At 32.6% G+C, this 17,351-nt stretch overlaps 1 protein-coding gene and 1 long non-coding RNA gene across 7 annotated transcripts; both read left to right on the top strand.

The window, feature by feature from the left end:
- Window positions 1-769: 769 nt before the first annotated feature.
- On the top strand, window positions 770-3,363 carry LOC130723686 (uncharacterized). 6 transcript variants are annotated; one of them, XR_009014334.1, is made up of 7 exons: window positions 770-1,128; window positions 1,246-1,428; window positions 1,606-1,710; window positions 2,030-2,204; window positions 2,332-2,414; window positions 2,547-2,577; window positions 3,059-3,363. It is a non-coding gene; the product is annotated as an uncharacterized LOC130723686 (long non-coding RNA). The 6 variants fall into 6 exon arrangements; XR_009014333.1 differs by having other exon boundaries at window positions 2,506-2,577; XR_009014329.1 differs by lacking the exon at window positions 2,547-2,577.
- Window positions 3,364-10,854: 7,491 nt separating this feature from the next.
- LOC130723950 (probable pectate lyase 5) lies at window positions 10,855-13,849 on the top strand. The gene is made up of 4 exons (XM_057575099.1): window positions 10,855-10,973; window positions 12,007-12,744; window positions 13,016-13,154; window positions 13,452-13,849. The coding sequence occupies exons 1-4, from the start codon at window positions 10,873-10,875 to the stop codon at window positions 13,674-13,676; spliced, it is 1,203 nt and encodes a 400-aa protein (XP_057431082.1). The 5' UTR covers window positions 10,855-10,872; the 3' UTR covers window positions 13,677-13,849.
- The last annotated feature ends 3,502 nt before the right edge of the window (window positions 13,850-17,351 follow it).

Below are 17,351 nucleotides of genomic sequence, written 5' to 3'. Positions count from 1 at the left end.
TTGAATGTTCACACCTTTTTGATTGAAGAGAACACATTGAAAGTAAATATTTTTCCTTGATCTATGGGTTCCACCCATTTTTAATTGAGGCGTTTTTTCTCAATTTATGAAAACATATACTGAACACATTATAGGCGGATTTTTGTATATACACAGTAAAGAAAGGTTAATTGAAAACATTCAAAGTAATATCAAATAATAAATAAAAATTTATAATTAAAAATCGCAAATATATAATTATTTTCTGTATTTAATTTAATTTCCTCATTTATTTTAATTTCCTTATTTTTTTATTTATTTCCTTATTTTATTTAATTTCCTCATTTAATTTAATTTCCTTATGTAATTTAATTTCCTTATTTAACTCAACAATCAATATTTTTTTTAAAAAAATTAACCAATTAATGTAAAATGATAATTAATGTGATTATGTTTATTGAATGGGCACTACAAAAAAACTTGTTCTTAGTGGCACTACATTTGTGGCATTTACCTAAAAATGCCATAAACGTATATTATTCTGGCATTTAATTAGAATGCCACTAGTTTAGAAACTCATTCCTAGCTAATTAGCAGCTATTTGGTAGCAGTTTTCGGAAGTGGCACTTAACTTAAATGCCACTAATTTAAAAACACATTCCTAGCTAATAAGGAGCTATTTGGTAGCAATTTTCTAAAGTGGCACTTAACTCAAATGCCACAAATAACCCTTTTCAATTTAAATATATAATTTTTTAAAAAGAAATTCACTCACACAGTTTCAGATTTTTAAACCCAAAAGAAAAAAGAAAAATTTGTTTCAGCTTTTTCTTCCAACGCTCTCAAAAAACGTTCACTCTTTCTTCTGATTCACGAACGCAACAACCATCGTCGTCCTCCCCGATCGTCCGTCAAGCTCGGCCGTTGTGATGCAACCTTCGCCGCCGTCCCTCTATCACCACATAGCACCATCTCCGTCGCAGCCACACTCCACGCCTCGCCATGTGCTTGCAATGCTCCTTCCTCTGCTTCCAGATCCAGCAAATTCTCGTTCACAATACTCACCGGAGAAGAAACCCTAGATCCGCGATGCTCCATGGCTGATACCTCCAGGATTCCACTCCGGCTACCACCAGGTGCCGCAACAAGGTAGGTAGTAAGTGGATTTGGTTTCGTTCGATTTGGAGTTCAAATAACCCAATCAAGCTCGAGAGGTTGCGTTTCTTGCCCTTCTTCTTCTTATTCGATCTAGTTTCTTACCCGCAGGTACACTGAATTGGAAATTGCGGTGCCGGAGATAGGAATTGTAGGGCTGAACACAGAGAATTTAGGGATTGGAGGTGTTTGGGTTGACGGTGATCCCATACTACCCGCATCAACATCTGTAGTTGGAGGATGGATAGAGGTATTGCTCACGGAATCGACTCTGGTTCTCATACGTATGCTCAGGTAATTCTCCTTACCTCTGCTTTGGTATTTTGCACAATCTTGCTTGTATTGGTATTCTGCATGCACTTTGAATTGTATTGTGTTTGAATTCATTGCATTGAACATAGCGAAATCGCCATCTTATGATTTTGAAGAAACAAAACTCTAAGCTGTTGAATCTTTTTCTTTTTTCTTCAGAAATTTGGGTTGAAAGCAATTTCAATTCTCTGTTTTCGTGTTGTTTATTTGGAAATGGTTGACTTAAGGGGTTCAATTCCAGCTCAAATCTATTATCTATCTGAGGTACAATTCTATCGATTCACTCTTTCTTTCTCAAATAGATTATCCACTTGATCTGTTCCTGATTTGTGTTGTATAACTCCTTAAACTATTACTAAAATTTGATGAAATATTTTATTGTCAAATCTAGATTTAAATAGTTTGCCGTAAAGAATTGATTTATGAATATTTGAGACTACAAGTACAATGTCTTACTTGAGCTTGTGATTATTTGTATTTATATCATTTTATGTCCTGCTCTAAATCCAACTCCTAGTATTGTTTAACTTAGTTATTATATTCTCTTTTTTCTTGCTAACTTACATATTTGCCTGGATAATAGTTTCTGGGTGAAATTTCGTTCGATGAATTGGTTGCTTGTGGCTTGTGGTGTTTGATCCTTAGTAGAAGGTCATGGAGGTTCTCAAGAGGACTACCTAGAGAAGGGCGAGTTAAGCTATGGAAACAGAGAAATGCATCACCATGAAGCTGCAAAAGTTGGGAATGCAATACTGGTGGTGAGTTGACTGAGTTGGAGCTTAACATTTATGTTGAATATGTTGTAGGAGTCAAACTAAGAAATTCAAGCTATAGTAAATTTTCTGAAACCTGATGTGTTGTTTCCCTTTTCCCTTTTGATCTCAGTAACGCTTCATTGATGGATTGATCATTCACATGCTTAGTTTCCTGCTCATGACCCTTCACCAACTCCATTCTCATTGAAGCTAGTAAGTGGTCCGTCTAGCATTTGAATTTTTTTAAGTAAATTTATTGATAGATTTGATGTTTTTGATATTCACTTCATTTGGAAATTATTAGTTGATCCTTGGCCTGTCTAAATTTTCCTCTGCTTCTCACAGAATCGACTCTGGTTCTCATATGTATGCTCATGTAATTGTCCTTACCTCTGTATTGGAATTTTGCACAATCTTTACTTATATTTAATTTCTCATATCTGATAGTTAAATTAATTAATGAATCTTGTTTGTGTTTGCATGCTTCATTCTTGTTTCTTTACTATATTTTTGAGTATTCTTATCCATATGTCGAAATGGGTTTTGGTTATTTCCAATTATTAGATTGTGATATACTAATATAATTGATTTTAGTGTAATGTCTAGGTTTGTCCCAACATTTTTGTTTGAGCAGTTGCTTGGATAGTATTCCTTTGGATTTCAGCTACTGATTAGAAACTTGACATATGCCTACTCTTTTTATTGCGGGGTCAATTGATAACAATATAGTTACAATGAAGAAACGTATAAAAATATTTGAGACTTTAAATCTTCATGTACTTGATTAGCTTGTGTTGGTAGTTTACATATATCTTCCTGTAACTGATTTATGTACTTTGGTGTTTTAATCTGTGTAGGATGTACATTCATCTAAGTCTCATGTTGCAATGACTCTTACTCCAGCTAGTGTTGGTAGTTTACAACTTTGGAGGCTGGAACAAATATATACATTTCCTACCATGTTCATGGCTTCATGCCCATTTGCTAGTGTGCTAGCATGTTAAATCTTGATGCATACTTAGTAAAGATGTTTCATATTTGAAACATGGAAAATCAGTAAATTGTAATTTTTTTTTCTTATGAGTGACAGAACCACCTTTGAAGAGTGGTCTTGCAATTATGTATAACATAATCTTGCTCATGCTCATTAATATTCATATGTTCCTTTTATCTTATTCTTCTGCTTACTTTGGTGATTAGGGATTAACTAATCACCAACAAATTAGAGATTTCTCTTTAAAAAAAACATATTAGAGATTTTAAGATTTAATTTAAATATATTTACGAATAAGAAAAATATGAAATATTCACTTGGTAAAGCTAAATTGGTGATGTTTCAAAACCTGTAATGATTGATGCATTCGTGGCATTTACAAAGTGCCAGTAAAATTTAAGCCTAATTCAATGGTAGATGCATTTGTGGCATTTAAAAAATGCCTGAAGCAAATTGTGGCATACAAAACCGGCATTTAAGCAAAAAACGCCACAAAGGCAGTTGTGGCACCGGGAATAGGGGCACTTAAGGTGAATGCCGGTAATATCACTTGTGACATTTATTAAATGCCACAATTTAACAATATCAATGCCACTAAAAATATATTTTTTTGTAGTGGGGCAATGATTGATTACGTTAAAAATACTACCATTTTTTTAAAACATTTCAAATTTGATTATCAAAATTTGGTGAGTTTGATTTGTTGGAAAAAAAATTAAAGTTAAGTAAATGCATTTTATTTCTCAAAATGAAAAAGAAAAACTCAATATTTCTCATTTAATTTAATTTCCTTATTTAAGTTAATAGTGTAGATTTTAACCCAACACTCAATATGTTGTTAAAAAAAATTAAGTAAAATATTGAGTGTATATTTTTAACGTCAAACTCATGTATAAAACATTTTTTAACTTGACACATTGATTTTCCTTAGTGAAGCTCTGATATAGAATTTTTATGATTTTTTTAACTTGAAACAAATAATAGTGATATTTAATTTTGAATTAAAAAATGTGTTAATTCCGTTTTTTTATAGAATATAAAAAAAATGAAAATTTGTATCTCATTAAGGAAATAGTGATTATTTATCAAAAATCTCACATTGAATAACAAAATTCTTTTATTTTGAACTTGGAACCAATCAAACATTAATGCCCAAAGTTTTCCCCCTGATTTAAAGTTGATTTAGGCAAGGAATAATCAATCATTTTCCTTTTTAAAATTAATGCAAGAAATCATAATGTATTAACTAAATTCCCAATTTGAACCTTGTCGTCATTTCCTTTTTTATATTTATTCGGTAATAAGAATAATAATTAATTATGTAAGGAGAATATATGCACATTAGGTCCTTAATTTGTGGATTTTAAGCTATCAATTTATTTTTAAAATATTAAAACCATTTTTTTAAGGAAATGCATTTACTCAATTTTAATTTTCTCCTTCAAATCAGACTCACCAAATTGGATGGTTAAATTTGGAATATTTTAAAAAAATGGTTTTCGTAAATGATTTTTATATATTGAACACTAATTAAATATGATGTTTTTTGGAAGGTATTCTTCATCAAACATAGTAAATTGAAATCGAACTTAGAAGTACTTGCGAGTTCCATAATCCGAATAATTTATTGAATGAACTAATTGCCATGCAAAGGCATCAAAATATGCAATTAGACCAAGAAAAACAGATATTGAGTTTAGACTACATATGGTCAGTAAACTTCAAAACAACGATAATGATATAGGTCAACAAAGAAAATTATAATCTAGACCACGTATGGTCAAAACGAAATTCACATAAAAAAACAGGAACATAATTTCCTCATATCTTCTCCTTCTTGACAACTTTCAAAAGCTTATTTATCCTTCTTGACAGCTTTGAATACCTTTTGTGGGTAATCATCAACTACAATTGAAAAGGACAAAAACTCAGTATCAGTTTACAGAAAAAATTCAGATCTAACATGTCAATTGAATATAAAGTGGGAAAAAAGACTTTAGATATGAGAAGGTTGATTGATACAAATTTGCATACAAAAATTTCGATTGATATGAAAAGTTTGTTTGAAAAAATACATTTTGTTGTCAATTAAACAACTGCAATTGAAAAAGCCAAAAACTCAGTATTATTTAACGAAAAAAATTCAGATCTAACAGTTCCATTGAATAGATAGTGGGAAAACCGGAAAAAATTCCGATCTAACATGTCAATTCAATAGAAAGTGCGAAAAAAATACCTTTTGTTGTCAATTCAACAACTGCAGTTGAAAAGGCCAAAAACTCAGTATTAGTTAACGGAGAAAATTCAGATCTAACAGTTCAATTGAATGGATAGTGGGAAAATCGGAAAAAGATTCAGATCTAACAGGTAAAATGAATAGAAAGTGCGAAAAAATACATTTTGATATGAGAAGGTTGAAACTAAAAACTTGCAGAATAAGGATGACAAAAACACCTTTTGAATATGAGATGAAATCAACAATAAGAAGATTGATTTATAGGAAATGATTTTGAAAATCACATTTAATGGGGGACAACAAAACCAAATTAGTGCAATTAATAAATTTGTGTGAATTGTTGTGGCTGTGACACTTGTCAGCCAGTGAGGGGGTGTGATGAGAGTGAACCTTGGAATGTCACGTGTCTAATGCTTGTTGATAACGTTGTTCTTTTATATAATATATAGATTAGGGAGACCTAACTCAACTCAAAAACTAACTCAAGAGTTGAGGATTGCTCTACCTACATTGACTAGAGATGTGGCCAAACAAGTGCTTATAAAGGGTAGAACAACCTTCAACTCTTAAGCTCGATTTTGGGTTGAATTTGACCTCCTTAATTCTAATAACACATATGGTACATACTAATCATAAGTTATTTAATATCACCAACTTAATAACAACAATAATAATGTGTGTCTCTAGGAGGCATGAGGGAACGAGTTTTTAACTACTACTTCCTCCATACAAAACATTCGTTGATTTAACTTTTCATATATTTTCCAAAACTTTTTATCTCACATTCTTCTATTTACACTCTAATTATTATTATATTTCTCACGTACCACCTTATATTTTCACTTATTATTACATTTCTCACCGATTATTTAAAAAACTAACATTTTCTCTTTCTGATATAAATAGATGTATTTCAATTATAAAATATATTGTTTTGAGAATAAAGGAATGGAGAAACTACTAAGATAAGGCCGGCTTTTCATGGTTTTCAGAGACGTTGAATATGCACTGGAATAAAAAAAATGCACTCTATAAACTACGTTTCTACTTCTAAAATATTTTCATAAATAAAACTAAAGGGTAGTTATGAAAAATAAATAATAAATACTTGAGCAATGTTTGACGATCAACACCCACGCGCACAGTAAAAGAACATTATGCTATTGGCCATATTTAGTTTCATGAATAGAAACCAGACGGCTGTTTAGCTTATAAAACACAAACAAAGGAAAAGGATAGTGATTTGTTAGGGAACAGAGGCAGATAGGAGTCTGAATCATGTTGAGCACTACGTAGTAAGCTATGGATTAGATTGATAAACTAGTAATTCCAATACACACCTTTTAGTACATGTTTGGAGTTGTTAAACTTGATTGTGATTAGAATTATGGAAATTCTAAGTGTGGGTGGTTAAGTTTCACACTGATCGCCTTCCTCTTGTAAAAAAAAAGTTCAACATTGATTGATAATAAGTTAATTAAAGATTATATAAGTGTGAAGACCCACAAATTCGTTGCTGATTTTTGGTTAAGATGTAGTGTTGTATTACTAATTTGGTCTCATCTCTTAAGCTCATTATTATAAAGTTTTGAGTAAAGTAAACTCTCCTTCCTTGAGGTTTGTCAAAATGACACTCAACCTCATTCTTAATTAAAATCTACACTCTACCTCAATCACTTTAACAAGTTAACTACATCTTAAAAGATGCTCGGAGAATATTCTTTTTAATTCCAAACTAATAGATTTAAATTTTAGATAATAATAAAAATAAAAAAAAAAACTTTATTATTTTTTGTTTAAAAATTTTTAAGATATTTACAATTATATTTTTATAATAATTTATTTGAAACTACTTGATTGTGTTATATGTCAACGAAAACTATAAATATTCTCATAATATAGTCTTATAATATTAGATGACTTTTTTCTTCATAAAATTCATCTTTTGGATTGTATAATTTCAAGATATATGAATTAGATTTTAAATTTTTATTGTACTCTCTAATTATAATTCAATCATGTTTAATAACGATTACGACATCATGTGATTGAGATGACTAAAAATTTAAATCCATTATTTTGAGATATGAAACTATATATTATTCAGTTATTCGACAAGACCAAGCACCTTCGGTAGAAGAATAATCATCTCATGTTTGTTGCATTTCTCATTTTATTTACTAAGATAATACATTAATACTGCATGTTGCAAGTGTAACCAATCCATGAAGCTAGTAATATACTAACTGAGAAGGTGATCAGAACAATCATATAAATAAAAGAAAAATTCGGGCTTTTCGTTGGAATAAATGTCATATAATTAATCATGAAATTTTACAAGCATTAATAGTTTCTAATAAAATATTTTGAAAGTATTTTATTTTAAATATCTTAAACTTCTTAAAATATAAAATAATAAAATATCTTTTTTTTTATTTTTATTACTATTTAAATATTGAAATTCGTATTCACCTAGGACAGATGTGATACACAATGTTGCAACAATGTGTATAACAACAAAACACAATCAGAGTACCAAAATTTAAATAAACAGTTAAACAAAAACACACAACGAGTTGTTAACCCAGTTCGGTGAACATCACCTACGTCTGGAGGGCTTCAGCTCGAGAAAGATAATCCACTATAATAGTCAAGCACGTACAAAAGGTTCACCAAAAACAGACACAGTTCTAAACCTTTCTACCTATTGCTACCAGTGGCTTAATACTTAAGTCTCCCCCTAAGTATGAGAACCCATTCTCTCTTTCTCTCAATCACTGCCTCAGTGATCTCACTTGTCAAAAGCAATAACAAGTTTTGTTGAGACTAGCACTCAACTAAACATATCAACTTAGTACTTGCAATAGCACACGAAGCACTAAGTTGTTACAACACTCACAACAGGACTCAAATAATAAACCCTAAGATCAATATCTCACGCTCAGAATCCCTCTATAGCTAGGGTTTATAAGCTCCTTTATATAGACGTTCAAACGAGGCTTGGATCTTCAATGGGCCGCACGTCAAAGAGTCCACAAAAGCACTTCTGGACAGAATCTTCAAGGAATCAAATCTTACCAGAGTAAAATAACAGAACCAAGTAAATTGAAGTTCAAACTTTGAGATAGACTTGGTTCACACGTTATCAATCTTGTTACTTCAGCCAATATTAAAACAAACACGCCTTCAGAAGATAAAACGCACAACATAGAATAAATCTTCTGAATCCCCATACAGTCAGCAGCCCAACAAAAAACTTGATTTCAGCGATTGAACTACCAACATACGTAAACGCAACATGTTGCTCCAGATGTTGGAACATATGGTTGCACATCATGTTTTGAGCAAAATGCAGCCAATCAAAAGAACTACAAATATTTAAGTTTATTAGTTAGGAATTATATAGAATATTTCGTTAGCATCTTTTAACATGTAATTAACTTGTTGGAGTGAGTATGGTGGAGTGTAGATTTTGGTTAAGACTGAGGCTGAGTGTCATTTTGATAAACCTCAAGGGAGGGGAGTGTATTTTACTCTAAAGTATTTTTCTCTCTTTGGGCTTCTCCTCACACGTTTCAGAGCAATTTTTTCTATTGAGCCGAGTATTTAGTTTGCGATGTCTAATGAGCGTGTGCTTTCACTTGCGAGTGATGTTGGAACTCACTTTGCAGGGCTAAGAGGAAGAATGTTGGAAATTTAAAGCGTGAGCGGTTAAATTCACATTGGCTAATTCTTCGTCTATCTCTAATAATAAGACACATCAAAGACATACTTGGTATCCCTTACGCTATGTTTGTTAGCATAGAGATGTAAGAGAGAGATGTTGAAGAGAGAATTGGAAGAGAGATGGTAATATCAACCTTGTTTGGTATGAATCATACAGAGGAGAGAGGGACCGTGGAAAGGGAGATGAGAAGCTTTTTAGAGTCTCTTCAATTTGAAGAGAAATCAATAAAGTTGATGCTACTTTTTCTTCTTTCCTGTTTTGCCCTTAAAGTTATCACTATCTTTGTTTTTAATTATATATATGTTAAGATAATAATGTACCTTCACACAAAATTTAACTTTATACGTCATTATTTTTTTTATCTCTCATTTATCTCTACCATACCAAACAACTTTTAAATCTACTATATTTCTCACTTATTTCTCTCTACTCAACTTCTCTCTTTTCTACTCTATCTTCTTTATCTCTTTCTACTCTGCCAAACGAAGCATTAATATAAAGACTTTTTACTAAATTTAAAAAAAAATTATTTTTCATGTATACTCCATTTTTTTGTTTTACATTTGGCATTCTAAAATTTTGATTACCACTTGTATTTAATCTTTTCTATGCTAACCAATACCTTAATTAAGTGTGGAAGATTATAATCAAAACATTAATTAGTCTCATTATATGGATTCTTAATTAACGTAATTGTCTGAAAAATGTCTTATAATTAAGGATAGGGAAAGTCATACTTAACTAGAGGCAACATAAGTAGTGTGAAGACACACGGACTCATTGCATTTAAAGTTTTGTGTCAAGAGATGGTGTTGGGTTCACTATTATATTTTTATCTCTTTAGCATCTTCCCTTTTCTCAGGCCCTTCCTGATACTCTAAAATAGAATTTAGTTTAGCAAAAGTGAGTTAAAATTAAACTGATCTATGTAACTATGTTTAGATATATTTATTAAAAAAAGCTATTTCAGGATGGTAAATGTTGTGAGAATCAGTTTTAGGAAGAGCCTAAGATGCTGCGATGAACACATAATTATAAGGGCCGTTTTAGAGAATAAAAGCCAAAACCAACTAATGCAACTGCTTAGCGGGTAGAATCTAACATGAAAGCAACATGTATCTTTTCTTGGACAAATATTATTCTTCATCAAATTAAAACGATGCGCATGTGAAAGTGACAAAATGTGAAATAGATCAATTATCATCAATAACAACCAAAACTTCACCTCAATTTAACAAACAATTATACTAAATAATTAAATGGATGATAGAGAAACCAAAGAAGGAGAATATTGTGATGCTGTCAGCTCCAAGAGTACCTCTTAGGCGCAGATACAGACAGAAATCTCATAGCTTAAACTTCAGCGTATGGTAGTTTTCATTTTCATCAGTGTAATTTTGTGATTAAACTAATGTGCTGACCCCTGAGAGGAAAATCGGTTACTATTACTAATCAGTGTAATTTGCTTATTAAAGTAATGGAATAGAAGCCCCCTAATAGTGTGTAATTGACTTTAGAAGAAAGATTCCTCGTAGGGAAGCATTTCTAGGCTCTAAACCCACAAATCATGGTTAGTTAAGAAGCATGTTTTTTAATCAAGAAGAATTCAGGACCTTTCAGTTTACTACCTATATAACCTTGATTTCCATCACTTTTGGAAAACAAGTTCTATAGTTGTATATTTTCCTGCTTATTAACATTCCTCTTAGAAATCATGGCATTTCCGATCATACTGATGTTCTTGCTTCTTACACCAACTTTGATCTTTTCTTCCCCAGTCCAAGATCCTGAATCAGTTGTCCAGGAAGTTCAGAAGTATGTTATCTTTCATATATCATTCACCCCACAATTGGACCCTGTCTTATTCTACGAAAAATCTTGTGTTGGAAAGCAAGAAGTTCCCCTGTCTTTTCTTTTATTTCTTTTCTCATATCAATTGGTTTATACTATTCTTTTAGTAGAAAATAGCGACATAATTATGGTATTTACAGATAACATTTGTTGTATAAAACATGGTATTTTTTCAAAAAGCTCCTATGCCTATGCTTTGTTGAATTTGATAGTGCACAAACCCACCTGGGGACCCAAAAAACAAGGCTTTTAGACTTCTAATACCCAAACATGTATCTCTCTTTTTTCCTCTTAATCCCACTAATGTGAGGCCTTATAGTTTCAAAACACTCTCTTGAATAACTCGAATATCATATTTAACAAGTAAAATTATTTTAAAGAATAATACACCAGTTATTAAATTTAAATTTGTAAGTCAATTATGCTTTTCATCTTTCTAACTTTTGACATTTTCTCTTGGTTAATTGAGTTCATTATACAAATCTATTTCTTTATTACATTTTTTAGAAAACACATGTAAAAATGTGCAATCAAAGAATTACTGCAAGAAAGTATGTTGCATGATGCATTAACATTGGGGAATAAATTAGAATAGAAAAGGTTACATGTAAGCATCCAAAGTGAGGAATAAAGAGAGAAAACGAAGTAAAAAGATGTCTTAATATAAATAAAAATTTGGTTCACATAGTGTCTATTCTTTTGAGTGTCAAGAGTGATTTAAAATATTCTCATGAATTTCATCTAATAGTCCCGATTATAAACACCCTAATAGCAACATCCCACATACACGTCAATTTTTCACTATCTCTCTTCTTATCACATCGTATCATATATCACATCTATATTTATGATTTATCCCTTCATTTCTCTCACTATTATTTGGGTTTTAGACATCCAATACTATCTACCAAACATTGTTCATCACCTAAATAGATGCAGTGCAACATGAGTCCTTGACCACATTGCATTTATATTATTTGGTTTTTCTTTTTCACAGGAGCATCATTGAGCATAGGAGAAAATTGGGTTTTTATTCATGTGGAACAGGCAACCCCATTGATGATTGTTGGAGGTGCGACCCCAATTGGGAAAACAACCGCAAACGGCTAGCAGAATGTGCAATCGGGTTTGGCAGACATGCCATTGGAGGAAGGGATGGCAAGTTTTATCTGGTCACGGACCCCAGTGACCACGCAGTGAACCCCAAGCCAGGAACTCTAAGACACGCTGCAATCCAACAAGAGCCCTTGTGGATCATATTCAAGCATGACATGGTGATCAAGCTCGAGATGGATCTCGTTATGAACTCTTACAAGACCATTGATGGTAGAGGAGCTAATGTCCACATTGCTGGAGGGCCTTGCATCAAGGTGCAGAGAAAGACCAACATCATAATCCATGGCATTAGTATCCATGACTGCAAACGCGGTGGCAGTGGGTACGTGAGCGACTCTCCTAACCATCAGAGCTGGAGAGGACGATCAGACGGTGATGGGGTCACGATTTATGATTCGAGCAATGTTTGGGTGGACCATTGTTCTTTGTCGAACTGTTTTGATGGGTTGATTGATGTTGTTCATGGATCAACGGCTATTACCATTTCGAACAATTACATGACGCACCATAACAAGGTCATGCTCTTGGGTCATAGTGATTCCAATAAAGAGGATAAAAAGATGCAGGTTACGATTGCTTTCAACCATTTTGGAGAAGGACTTGGGGGAAGAATGCCCAGGTAGGTGGTAGTTGTTCAATATACAAAAATAAGCCTAACATCCTGATTTAAATTGACTATGAGCTCATTCCAATGCGGATCAAAAAGTATTTATTGGAGGCTATCTAGTGCATTTTTAATAAAGAACTCCAATAAATGTTTTTTACTTTGTATGTAGATAGGCTACATGTCCAAAAACACATGACAACACATGAATTGTAAACTTGGCTTGTTATGCATTTTTTTTCTTGGAAAAAGGCAACAACTTGAATACTTCTACCCAAATTTGCAGGTGCAGGTTCGGATATTTCCACGTGGTGAACAATGATTACACACATTGGCAGAAGTACGCAATAGGTGGGAGTTCATCCCCAACTATTTTCAGCCAAGGCAACAGATTTCTTGCTCCAAATGATGAAGAACACAAAGAGGTCAGAGATACATGTAAAGAAATGTGGATTTTTTATTGGTTAAAATTCACATGGTTTTCACTAAATTAGAATTGATACTCATACTTTTGGTGGATCTTACATGAATTTCAATTAATCAATGAGAGAGGGTTGGAAATAGAGTGTTAAAGTGAGTGTTGTTAGCATTTTTCATAAACTGAATCATTTTGAAACCGTGATAATATATTTGCATGTATTAACCAAATTATGGTATTCTTTAAATTTTGAAGAAATAATTTATCAATTAACGGTGATGACTTATTTTATGGGTGGCTTCAGATCACCAAACATTTTGGATCATCGGAGAATGAATGGAAGAACTGGAACTGGAGGTCTGAAGGGGATTTAATGCTGAATGGCGCCTTCTTCAGTCCGTCCGGAGCCGGTGCAACTTCTACATATGCTAGGGCGTCAAGCATGGAAGCAAGACCACCAATGCTTGTGGCTTCAATGACAGCAGGGGCTGGAGCTCTTAGATGCAAGAAAGACTACATGTGCTACTAGATTACTACTACACTATGCTAAGAGAACTATTAAGTATGGTCCAGATTTTAGGCATGCCAAAATTTAGTTTACTAGTGCAAAATGTGTAGCTAGCTATATCAGTTGTGACTTCATTCCCTTGAAGGGACAATGAAGAGTATAAGGGTTCTGTAAAGTTGAAATTTGAATATAGAATATTAGAAATGTTTGTTATGTTGTCTCTATTGGCAAATATGCAATGACCTCCATAGTCCATACTACATGCCTTAAATTCCTGTTGATTAAAAGGTAAAAAATGGCCCTCCGTATTTACCATGAAAAGGGAGGGATAACCTATAATGTTGGGTCTAAAAAAATTGTTGCAAAATATAATAAGAAGTCAGGCCATTGTCGTTTCATCTAAGTATGACTAATTTTTCCACTATGCTTTAAACACATTTCAACTCCCCCACATCAGTCTTTGGGCAACATTCATGAAAGGGGCCGAAACCGAGAAGCATTCTAAATTGCAGTATGAAACTCGTATTGCACATCGTAAAATTTCATAAGTTTCCATAACGACATTAAAACCACTAATCGTGTCTGCATGAACCTATATTTTCCCGTAATTACACAAACAACAAGGGTAGTTTCAAATATGCAAGTGAGCTACAACATTGTTGGTTTTTAAAGTCTGTGATGGGAGCAAAAACAGTAGTTTACATTTCATTCAATAGAAAACATACTTATATAAAATACATTGAGTGCAGACTTAGTTTCCTACTCTACTTCACAGCACATTGTTTTGAAACTTTCATAACGTTCAGCAAGCGGTACATTTTTCTAACAAAAAATAAGCATCCTCCTTCAAATTTTCATCATTTTTAGATTTTTGGTCTTTGAGATTGTCTACTCCAAGCTTCTCCTTTTTTTGGCATTTTCTTCACTTGAAGAAGCATGCTTTACAATATATTTTCACTTTATAGTAAAACTTATGTTTCCCATTTTAACACATATTAGTTCACAACCAGAAGATTCAAATATAGTGCATTTCATATCTTCAAAATACAAAGTGTAATATTTTTCCAGCATTTGTCCAACACTTTACAAATTTTGATTTAACTCATGCACTAATAGGACATCAGAAATATATTTTGTACCTTAAGGAGTATCAATTCTAACCACTCCTTTGCCTTTGACATCAACACTTCCACCATTGTCCATGGTAACTCTAAGTAGGATCGATCAAGTTCCTTGAAAATGCTGGCATCATGTGTCATATAATTTGTGCATCCACTGTTTAAGAGTCAAACTTCATTGCTATATTTTAATGAATAGCAAGAAGCAACAAACAAATGTTACTCAATATTTTCATGTAGTTCAACAACTTGTGCTTATTTTTGTTGTTGTTCGTTTACTCTGTTTTTGCAAACCTTCTCCACATGACCAAACTAATTGCAGGCTCTACACTTTACTCTCGGTCGGAATCAATAAAAATTTGCAGTATGGTTAGTCTTCTAACAATGAGAGTAGGCTGGGTATTTTCCTTTCCAACCTCCTCCTCTATTGTTTTCCACAAAGGCATATTCAGCTGCAGACTTCTCTTCCGTCCTCATAGATCTTCTTTGTTCAGTGGCTTGCAAAGCACTCACAAGCTCTACAACTGAAATTTCACAAAAATACTCATTTTCTTCAAGAGAGAAGATTTTTTACTCAAACCTCTCTGGAAGACACACAAGGATTTTCTCCACCACACGCTAATCTGTTAGCTCCTCTCCAAGAAATTTGATTTGTATGACAATCTTCGAAAGTCTTTCAGAAAACTCCATCACAATTTCAAAATCTTTCATTTTAATTGCTTCGAATTCTCTTCCATGATTTAAAACTTGCATCCTTTTTCTCCTTTTGGCGCCTTGGGACTCTTCCTTAAGCTTGTCCTAAGACTCTTTTGTTTTGTCAAGATTCAAAATTTTAATAAAAACATCATCATGTAAAGCTTCTTGTACGATGGCAAGATCTTTTTCTTCCTTATCAACTTCATCATTGTGCAACCTTATCTAAGCTAGTGTTGGGTTGTTTCGTAGAGGGGCTCGATTGTTGTCATTTTCTACCACATCCTGTAAAATTTGAGCTTTTAGATAAGTTCTCATTTTTGCAACCCATAAATCAAAGTTTTGTCCTATAAATACAGAAGGTGGAGGCAAAGAGGAGCTGCTAGAAGCCATTCTAGTTTGTGTATTTTTTTAGATGAGGGTTTCTCATTTGTTTTTTCTGACTCACAGTCCCCTTAAAATCAAGGAGCTCTTGATACCAATTGTTGTGTTTTAGAGTCTAAGATGGAAGCAAAAACAACAACTTACATTTCATTCAATAGAAGACATACTTATATAAAATACATTGAGTGCATGCTTAGTGTCCTACTCTACTTGACAACACATAGTTTTGGAAAACCAGAAAAGTAAAATAACTTAAACAAGCAATCTATCTAATGTTATTCTGCACATTATCATTACATTATTTAAAAAAGCTTCCTAATAGACTTAACCTACATAACCTAAGGAAAAGACTCAACATCATCAAATAGATATAGAAGTAAGTGTAATGTAACTATAAACTAATAAGAGAAAGTAGGAAGGGGTTACAATACAAGGAGTGAAAGGTGAGTAAGAGAGAATAGCGGTTAAATAATAGTAACTCATTGAAAGACATATTTATACAAAATACTTAGAGTACATGTTAATATTTCTATTGTACTTGAAAATACTCTGGTTTATAAATCAGAAAAGTTTAACTACTTAAACAAGTAATTTATCTAATTATGTTTAGAATTTCAAAATTACACTACATCAAAGAACTTCCTAACAGTTTCATCCTATAACCTAAACACCCAACACTGTCACGCATCCTTGAAATTTTTCTTGCAGACTCCAAGCTTGTTTCACATCATTTCAAACATTTTCTTTGGTCTTTTGAAGAGACTTTGTAAAAATATCTGCAAACGGATTTTCTAAACAACATTGCATAAAGTTCACTTATTTCATCCTTTCTACCTCTCTTTTGGCATGAAGTGTTACATTGATATTTATTTCTACCATGCTGAACTGGACATTTTATCCATTGAAATTATTTATTTGTTATCTATCTAGATTATAATAGCTATATTTGCGCTTCATCAAATCCTTCAAGATATTTCTAAGACAAATTGCTTGGTTTGAAGTTGTTGCTGCTATAGATAGAGCTACAACCACCTGCTTCTTTGACTTCCAAGATAAAATACCACTACCAAATTAAAAAACATATCTAGAAGTGCTCTTGGAATCATTCAAACTTCCAGCCCAATTGCTATTTGCATAGTCTTGAATCGTTCATCCATGTTCTTCACATACAATAATTGAATGTACCCTTAATGCACCTCAATATTCGTTTGGTTGCTGCAAAATGAATTTGACTTGGAGATTGCATAAACCTCTAAAGAAAACTTGTATGAAACTTAAAAAACATTATGGTTTATTGGTCCATCACCCAAGTGCCAATTTCATTCTCTTTATCATTTTAATCTCCTCCTCCATGGTTCCACTCATTTAATTTTACTGCATCTTCATAGTTTGCAGGCTCCAAAATTATAATGCTTCATATTTCATAGATATCATTTAGTGTTCTTGTCTCATTTATCGGGATTTCAATTATCTTCTTTAAATTCATTTTCACCTTGGGTAA

Source organism: Lotus japonicus, chromosome 6 (genome assembly GCF_012489685.1).
Source record: "Lotus japonicus ecotype B-129 chromosome 6, LjGifu_v1.2".
Taxonomy (NCBI): Eukaryota; Viridiplantae; Streptophyta; class Magnoliopsida; order Fabales; family Fabaceae; genus Lotus; species Lotus japonicus.
The sequence above is the reverse complement of the archived record's forward strand: the minus strand, read 5'-3'. Positions and strand labels throughout refer to the sequence as shown.

Excerpts from the sequence above, each read along its gene's own strand:
- LOC130723950 (XM_057575099.1), top strand. The coding sequence starts at position 10,873 with ATGGCATTTCCGATCATACTGATGTTCTTGCTTCTTACACCAACTTTG. Across the intron at positions 10,974-12,006 it reads GTTGTCCAGGAAGTTCAGAA|GAGCATCATTGAGCATAGGA; the intron begins GTATGTTATCTT and ends TCTTTTTCACAG. Across the intron at positions 13,155-13,451 it reads ATGATGAAGAACACAAAGAG|ATCACCAAACATTTTGGATC; the intron begins GTCAGAGATACA and ends GGGTGGCTTCAG.